Consider the following 9,551-nt stretch of genomic DNA (forward strand, 5'->3'; position numbering starts at 1 on the left):
GCTATAGATTTGAGGATTTCTCTGCAACTGCTAAAGAGGGACTTAAGTCCTGCTTTCCAAGAGGAATGCAAGTGGAAGGAGGGGTAATAAGGAAGTGATCTCACATGCCCAAAGCTAAAAAGAGGGTGTATAGAGCTGAAGAATAGAGCTAAACTATGGATCAGAACTACTAAGCCGAAGGAGAGATGTGAGAGGAAATGAGGGAAGCTCAACTCTGCTAGTTGCTCCTGAGCTCTGCCCTCCCTCCATGACAGTCAAGGTGGTCATGGCAGCACACACAGGTGGAGGCAACTTTTGCCCATACAGCTGTTTCTCATTGCACCTGGGGGAAAGGCAGGGAGCTAGAGAGAAGCAGTCTGCTGACCAGTGGGTTTGGGCTGTGACTGCAAAGGATCAGACTTTCAGTGCAGACAAGGTAAAGCTTTATGTTTGACTTTGCTCAGTGTGAATGGTTTCTCCAGGAGTTTGAAGATGGTGAGGTCTGTTTGATTTAACCATTGTTATTTTCTGGTTAAGCCAGTGCTGCAGATGGTTGATGGGACAAAGCACAATTAAATCTTAGAGAAGCTGTATTGAATACGTGCTTTGGAGCTTTATGGGAGAACTTACCTGAATCTATTGCTGAAGAAGGCCGATTCTTGTTATGTGATGAAGCCTCATTTAGCATGAAGTTGTGGAATAGTTGTGGGTCAGGATCATACACCCCTAAAAATCCTTTTCCTGAAGTGGTATAAAAAGCATTGGTCACTTCTTGTTTTCAGTAGGCTGGGTAGTGCTTTTTCTGCTAGTTTATAGAGCATCTGCTCACCAAAGACCCCAAGTAACACTTAAAAATCTAAACCCAAATGGTATACTTTTTAGTTCTTTCCTCTTATTTTTGAGCAGTGCTTTGATTGGGCCTCACTCCAAGCCTATAGGTTTTGTTTGGTGTTGCAAGACCTGTTCCTTAAATAGCATCTGGTTTACCTTGGCTGAAGTCAATGAAACTGAGCAAATTATTACATCTTATTGTCATTACTAAACTTTGGTTTATTTGCATGGTTGTGCAAAGAGTGCTCTTGGATTATGGCTTTGCTCAGGAGAAAAATATGTTTAGCTACTTCTGATTCTATTTGGTAAACACCCATTGATATCTGAAGCCCAAGGGAAAATCTTTATGGAGAAAGGACCTGAGAAAGGAGTTCAGGCAAATCTGTTTATCGTTATTTGGGGAATGGGAGGAAATTTGTGAATATCTGTCCTTTCTTGTACTATTCAAAATATACAGATTTCAGATGCCTGTTCTGGGATTGAGAAGGATGATTTTTGCATGGAGTTATTAGTTTGTATTGCTGCATGCTATCAGTTTATATGCATCAAGTTTTCTTATTGTTTGTGTTATAAATAGGCTTGTGTGTATAAAAGCCATTTAATATACAGATAATACTATAACTGTTCTTATTCTTTCCCTTACCACTCATTTTCACAACGAATGCTGGATGGGTATATTTGCTTTGTTCTGAAGTGCAGGTGTCTTTTAAAGAGAAATATGGTCTCAGTAGAACTCTTCTTAATTCTTCTAAGAAAACAGCAATCTAATAGAAAAAAGAGTTCAAAGATTTCTTTTTTTTTTGCATTAATTTTGCATACAGTTGCAATATAAGATCACATACAGAAATATGCTGTGCATAGAATAGTGTCTGGGGGTTTTGTTTCTTGCTTTCTGTAATTTCCCAAGAAAAAAGGAATGAGGATGTTCTTTAGTTAAAGGATTACTAGAAGTCTAAAAAGCCTAGCAAAATAGGTAGATTGTGGAAATGACTGCAGCTTTTACCTTGCTCCCATTTCTATAAGTGACAAAAAGCTGAGCATTTTTGTCTGTACAGGTGACCTGCAGAATATCTCTTTGTTGTCTTCTGCACTGAGAGTTACACACACTCTCCAGACTGTCAGTTTGACAAATGCAGAGGCCAAGAACCTTATCATATCCTTGATAATCTCTGGGGACAGTGCAAACCTGCAGAAGGAAAAAAAGGGATAAAATAGCAGTACAAATAATGTCCAGGTGTTGCTTAAGTGAGGAAGGGAATCTGGCTTTCCTGTTTCGGGTTGAAGAAGAGGCAAAGCCTCCTGTGAAAATGCCAATAACACTTGGTTGCCATGCTCTCTGTGCCTTCTAAAGGAAGAGTTTGAGCCGTTAGGGTAGTTTCTGTGTGATCTTTGAATTTAACTAATGTAAAAACTGAAATACCTTCTCTGAGCAATAATGAACCCATCCTTCCTTGGTTAAACACTGTCCTTCCTGATTTCGCGAAGCTGAATCTCGACAAATATCATAAGCTTGTCTGACACAGTGTCTTCCATCATTTAAGGACCTCCAATAACCTGGAGGGCATGTGCAGTGAGCATCACGGGGCTGGAAGAAAAAACAGGCATTTGCTTAGGAACCTGCAGTCTCATGCAGATACTATTCTGTACCTTGCTGCATTAAGCACTGCACATTATCTGACCAGGGTCAGATGAAACTTTGATGACCATACACATACACTTTATCTTCCAGCAATGGGGGGAGGTTTGATGTAGCCCTGAAGAAACTCAGAGCATATGGGGACCTGGTGTCCCCTTCCTCCTCCCTACATAATTACAAACGAGGTGTAGGATTAAAGATAGTTGATACTAAAGAGAGAGAGACTGAAGAAAGAAGTGCAGGTGAGATAAGATGAAGAACAAAGTGTAAAGTAATACTGATATGTGTGAAGGCTGAAAAGCTTTTGCAGGACTGCTCCTGTACCTGAAACACCTGGCCTTTCCCAAGACAGATGCATGTCTCTTGCCCTTCTGCAGGCTGCATTGCCTCTGAGCCACATGGAAGACATGCATTTTGGCCGGGCATGGGATTGAAGAAATCCACTGGGCATGGCAAGCAGCTGTGCGATACCAGTGCTGCTCTTTCTGAACGAAAAGTCCCAGGCGGACATGGAACTGGTGTAATGCTTCCTTCAGGGCAGAAAAAGCCTTTGAACAACAACAGAAATGCTCATCAAATTTTCTTCTATAATGCAGCTGTATTATGTAGATGGATGAGTTTGCATCTTTCTAGTTTAAATATTGTAGCTTATTTATGTCATCATAAACCACTTAAATCAGTTAAATGAATCCTGCTTCGACAAAAACATTTGTTCATTTCATTATTGTTTTACTATGCAGCACAGAAAGGAAGCCTTCTGATGTGTAAATCTCATTACACTGCATGCTCTGTTCTTGTTGTTTAAGCTTACTTACCTTTTATAATAGGAATTTCAGCAAGCCAAGTTATTATCTAAGATCTCCTGTAGCATTCAACAAAATAAAAGTCTGACTGCATTTTTATTGAGCAGTATATGACTGAGAAGCATTCTAAGGAAGCTAATAATCTCTGCTAAGTTATCTACAAATACCTGCTGGACAAATTGGCATATTCTCTTCTCTTTCGTTGCAATAAAGTCCACTTTGACAGTCATCATTTTGAAGTTGTAGTTTCCCATTGCCACAAGGCAAGCTTGAAAAAATAGAGAAAATGAAGAGGCAGAAGGCCATTTCTCTATCGCACCAACTAGATTGATTTGCCAAATGCGGGTAAGTAACAAACATGCATAAGGAGAGTTTTCCTTTCAGCCACTGAATATTTAATGGTAAGTGAAAGTTAAAACATGGTAATGTAGTGGTGTAAAATATTCATGGAAGTTATTTGAGCCTGTTGTACTCCCCTACAGGTCATATAACAGAAGCTGTACTCTGTCCAATCTAAAGAATTTACATATGAAATATGACTGTTGCAGCACAGATAAGGGTTTATTTATGGCTATAGAAAATTGGCTACTGTACTTTGTAATATCAAGTTTTCAGGGTCCCTACAGCAGCTGTGATCTTTCAAAGTCTGTGAATCCGTGTTTACCAGAAAGGACCATCAGCTAGTATGGCGTGCATGGGGTTTTATTTTTGGGATAGGCAGCATAGCTTATGATGAGCATAAGCAAAAAAACCTGTTAAGCAATTTGTGTCTTTTGGGTGTTTACAACAGAAAATGTGGTTATGCATGGCTCTGTTTCTCAAGAGCTGTGGCAGCTCCTAGAATGCAGTTCAGGGACCCGCTTTTGAGTGCGCTCCCCTTTTTGCCGTTCCTCGTGGGGGTTTTAAACGGTAGGAAAACCCGCAAGTACCGGTGACCCCGCTAACAGGAGCGCAGGGCTCTGTCCTGCCGCAGGTTCCCTTGTCCCACAGCAGGGGGCAGTGGGGCTCCTCCTGCCGCCCGCATCCCGCGGTGCGGCGAATTGTCGGCGAGGGGAGGTAACGTAGCATCTTGGATTAATGGGCGTTGGAGGCACTTCTGAAACCTTCTCCCCGTTAATAAAAGGCAGCTCCCCATGTGTCATGAAAGCTGTGTCGTATATCTAGCAGAGGCTTCTGTTGTGAAGAGTGTAATCAAATATTCAAGAGCATTTCTGGGTGATGCTTCCCACTGCTCTCCTCAGTTTGTGCCTTCTGTGGCAATAGTAAATGCACACACATTTCTTAAAGATCTTTCACAAAACTACTAATTCAAAGAGCTGTATTTGGGCTGGACTTTCTAAGGATACAATAAATGAGTGATTTCCAGGTATATTTTGAATTTCAGTCGCTGTTCAGCCTGAAAAATAAAATATGAAAGGAGGGTCATTCAGAGAGAGGAGATGTTTATTTCTGGTTTTGCAAAAGTTAGGACTGTGTCTTAATTGCCAGCGTGTGGGTTGCCAAAAACTATTGCTGTCCCTCTGGCAAATACCTGATTTTACAATGAAGGGTTACTAGGTATACAGTTTTCTTTTATATGGGTAGTAATGACTGGAGTCCCCAGCCAAAGGTTGTGCTTTATAGGGGAATGTACAATACAATATCCACTAAAACGGTTGGGTTCTTAAAGTGTGATTTATTTAGATATGAATTGCCTGCACTTTAAATTACAATCCAAAACATTCCCATTCAGTGACTGCCTAACGCTGGAAGTGCCTAAACTTCCCTCCTTGTTTGAGTTTGCATTCCCCAAGCATAGAGATCTGTCTCTGAGCATGCCTGGAATTGCCTCCATTGGAGAAATCCTGTGCATAGGTCTGCCTAAAACAGATTGGAATGCAGGAACTAGCTGTGATTCTGCCTATTCTCCTGTCCCTGCAGGGCTTTGCTTTGGTGCCTAGTCTTAGAGCACACCTAGTAAATTCTGGTAATTGCCAAATTAAGGGCAGCCATTTCTTCTTCTTTGTAGTCTGTCTGCCTCTCTCTTTAAATCATAGATAAAGCCAGAGCCATCTGCCAGCCAGCATCCATGGGGCTGGAACACTCACACAGAAATCAGAAAGGTACTTTCAGTTCCTTTCTTTCCCAGAGAGGTTTCAATCCACGTCTCTTACCTCATAAACTAGTGCATTGCTGCCAATCAGTATCTGTGAGCAGTGGGCGGAAAGCAAAAGGGAGATAATAGAGGAATGAGTGCCTAATCTAGTTGCTCTTTGCGTCTGCTAATGTTGTCTAGGGAAAGCAGTGTGTCGTTGATATTCAGCTCCTTCTTTCCAGCAGTGCATCTGTATTTCAGCCAAGCCCTGGAATCCACTGGAAGTCTGGAATATTCCTTTTCTTTTTTTTTTTTTTTTTAATTCTAGGGCAGATGAGGTTGGGCAAGCATCCCATTCCTGGGTCTGATAGAGTTAAAATTTAGGGAATGCAGCTTTCATAGCACTGTGAAAATGACCACAGGAATTCCCTTAGGCATTAGGTTTCATAGGTAAAGAATATGAGAGGCAGTTTAGTAGCTTTCCTTCATATAGGAAGTATTTTATTGTCATGTATCTGATTTGCTACAAGACCAGCATCCTGTGGTAATGGGTCTGGGATAAGAAAACAGGTTGTGATATCATTGTCCCTGTTGAATCTTAGGTTAGCGATTGCTCTCTGTCATGAGCAGATGCACAACTTCCTTTTTCCACAGAACTGATATACAGTGTTGCTCTGTGTGTGTCAAGCTGCCATTTTCCTGGCGGCGATTGGAGTTTAATATCCCCATAAAACATTTCATGACTGCAATAAAGACCCAGAATTGGTGCCTGAGTCATTTTCAAAGCCCTGGATGACATGATGACCCTTAGTCATTACCTCTCTTAACTCTTCAGTCCAGCAAAAGAACAGAAAAAAGGGGAGGCCAAATACAGGAAACTCCAGTTTTTCTATTTATTTTTTTAAATAAGATGGAAAAATAAGTCCTATTGGGTAAATAGCTTTTAAAAGCATCATATTGAAGACGGAAATTGGAGGATCCACACCTTCTGACGAGAGCAAAGCAGTCTCTTACTGTACTTTTCTGGTATGGGACTTGTAAAACCATCCCTGATGCACATACAATGAACTTAATCATCGGTGGTTTTCATCTATGAAAGACCAGATTCATCTTTCAAGCTGTATGTTATTGCTAGCTGTTTTTCTTCCTGGGCATCAATGTTTGAGAACTATTTAGTATTTTAATTACAGGGTATCAGAATAAGTAGGTACTTTAAATATCATAGTAAGGCAGTCAAGAAAAATTTGGGGCTTATTTCTCTCTTATTCAGTTGAATAAAGCTTTCTAAACAAAGCAAAGGCTGTGGTCACACAGCCATAGGTGGTGTTTGTTCCTCCTCAAATATTTGACCAACATACTCCAGAGTTACACAGATTATCTGGAGAATAAACTTTATGTGGAAAGGAAATAATGTTTACAGTAGACTGAGACTCTGCTAAAGGAGGCCAGTTACGTTTAGATAATGGTTGCTCTACAATCGTATGGGTTCTTGGAAGAGAAACTTACGCAAATGCTGAAATAGCTTTAAAGAATTCCAGTGAAAGGCTGGGCTGTGACAGTTGGCACATCAAGTTACTGATAGTTTTTGATGGCATTACCCACAACTAATTCTCAGAGGACTTATTACTCTAAAAACTACAACTTATCTTGAGCCTTTGCACCTTGCTCCAGGGTTAGGACCTAATGACAAGCTTGCAGTATTCATGGTGCTCCCTTTCAGTTTTACAGCTGTCTGAGCTGGGAAGGGAGGGTGAGGGTAATTATGTGACCCCAATTGCAGAAAAAGTCAGAACACTTACAGCGAGTTCCTGCAGACCTGCTTGAAGGAGTTGTAACATACGACATGTATTTATTTTATTGTGCTTGGGTTTTCTTTGTTTTATGGTTGTCTTTAGTTTTGTGTGTGCTTTGTTGGGTGCAGTTTGGGTTTTCTTGTTGGATGAGGTGATTTGTTGGGCTGTTTTTGGTTTGTTTGTTTGCAATGTGCTTAAGCCCTGCAAAAGAGGAAGGCATCTTTCTCCACATAAAATACAAGCATGTGACAGCACAACCCGGAGCTTTGTTAGGGGTATTTGTCATCTTCAGAAAACAAACACCACCCATTAAATTGAAGTGGTGAAAGTGATCCAACGTGTGGAAGACTCTCGTTTTATTTTCATTCCTCTTTCCATGCCTTCTTTGGTATATTTCTCTTTATTTTTCCCTATTTACTGCTCATCTAGTTGGTTCTTTTTGGGTAGTCAAATGAGCAAAAGGCTTGGGGCACTTGGGACTCAGCTGCAGTGTTGGAAAACAAAAAAGCTGAAGACAAGTTATTCTGAGATAATCCTGAAAAACCAGACCAATCATAATTTAAACAAATGAAAATACAGGCCAAAGAGAGCCCAGACATTTTCATGTCCCAGGGACAATACGGAGACTGGAAGTTGCTAGGGTTTTTTTGCTTTGACTTTCTATTTTGGCAATGGCAATGCGTTATGGCTAGGTAGATTAAAACCTTGGAGGGTATAAATTAGCATCTCTGCAGCTGAGCTCTGATTCTGGGAGAGGAGGTAATGTGAGGAGTATAGTGTCACATGGCTTTTGCTTCCTCAGGGAATTAAAATACAAACTTTATTTCATCTGTAAGACAAGGAGCTGAGGTTTTGTTTTACAATATTGCCCTTGTTTCAGCTGGATAGAGCTGTAATTTTCTTCCTATACAAATAGACAAGTATTTCATTGGAGATAATGAGCATAAGAAATAAAAATCCACTATTGAAATGATGTCTGTTACATACATAAATGTCATCAAGGTGGACTTCACTAGTGTACATGCTTTGCAAGCATTCCACTTGGCTGTGAACTTGAAAAACTGCTGGGTTCTGTAGAACCTTATCTTTTTTTAATATCAGGAAAGGGATTGCCTTTGTGTGTGAGTAATAATTCCAGTGAAATGGAAAGGTCGTGCTAACTAGGACTCAAAGCACACACCTGGAAGCATTAGAAAATGAAACCAGAAACTGTCCAAGGACTTAAAGTTCTAGTAATTTAATTTCTGTTCCCTGGTATATCCTAGAGTTGTTCTAGCAGGAAGATATTTCTTGATTAATTGAGATGTGATTTCATCACAGCTTGAGTGGAGGTGTAAACATACCTTTTATTCCAGCTCCCTAAAGAAAAGGATCAGAAAGATGCTTAAGAGTCTAGTGAAGAAAATGAAAGCTGAAGTTTTAAGGGGCTGTACTTTGTGGACTCTAGAATACTTTAAGTATCAGGGTTTGTGAGGATGGAAATATTTTTTGGCCTTTGTGTATACCTTTGAAGGCAGGTTCTTGTGTGTTTTGTGCCGCTAGCGAGCAATTAGCTGTGAATACCTTTCTAGAAGTAATTGTGAAGTATTCAAAAACTGGTTACTCATCAGCAGCAAAGGGATCCAGAGGGGTTCATTTAAAACAAAACAAAACCAAGGCAATCTTAATATTTAAAATCTGCCACTATATTTCTGTTGTATTAATTCCTGCTGCATCCTTTCCTTTACATCTGAAGTGAGTATTTATTCTGGGTTACACAGCAACCCTCTGGTTACTCAGTATTATGATTTGTACATATACTTATCACACCACACACATTTCAGTATTTGTGTTCAGAGATCTTGTTATATCTCAAGAAATGAGACTTCTGTAAACTTATTTGGCTAGTGCTGATAGGTAGAAATAACAAATAGAGATAGATAATCAAGAGCTGGGACCTACCCAGACTGGCTTCTCATGGGTGTAGCAGTGAAGTATGTCTAAGCATGGAGCAGAGCAGTGCCTGGAGCCTTCCTGATATCAACTGGTTAACACCTTCTTGGGTTTTTATACCTGAAAAGTGAGGTTTTATGCACTGGAGACTAAACTCTTGCTGCTAATAGAAGTGAACCCTGAAACTGTGCGACTCAATTAAATGTGAAGTGGCTTCAAAGCAGATGACAAATAAAAAATGGTAACATGGAAACCCAGGGAAGAAGGAATAAGCGTTGTTTCCTGGGGATTGCAAGAAGCTCAATAAGAACCCCCTTCCCCTCGGGGGGGGGGGGGGGGGGTCCCCCTAGTAACCTCAGTTTAAAATCTTTTACTTCCTGGTAACCTCAGTTTAAAATCTTTTCTCCTCTTAGAAACCACATGGAATGCGGGATGGAGGAAAAAAAAGTCAGGAAAATGATGGTGTGGTAGTTCAGGCACAGGTGCTATGTGACCGTATCTGC

General features: G+C 40.5%; 1 protein-coding gene across 1 annotated transcript; it reads right to left on the reverse strand.

Moving 5' to 3' along the window:
• Positions 1-435: 435 nt before the first annotated feature.
• Positions 436-3,609, reverse strand: LOC133282098 (uncharacterized). The gene is made up of 6 exons (XM_061478150.1): positions 3,417-3,609; positions 2,771-2,994; positions 2,231-2,395; positions 1,814-1,996; positions 1,454-1,574; positions 436-720 (listed from the first exon to the last, which is right to left on the reverse strand). The coding sequence occupies exons 1-6, from the start codon at positions 3,607-3,609 to the stop codon at positions 512-514; spliced, it is 1,095 nt and encodes a 364-aa protein (XP_061334134.1). The 3' UTR covers positions 436-511.
• Positions 3,610-9,551: the final 5,942 nt, after the last annotated feature.

The sequence above is a fragment of the Pezoporus flaviventris genome, unplaced genomic scaffold, assembly GCF_033815535.1.
Source record: "Pezoporus flaviventris isolate CSIRO_AGI_PZ_B2104156 unplaced genomic scaffold, CSIRO_AGI_Pfla_v1 ptg000113l, whole genome shotgun sequence".
Lineage (NCBI taxonomy): Eukaryota > Metazoa > Chordata > Aves > Psittaciformes > Psittacidae > Pezoporus > Pezoporus flaviventris.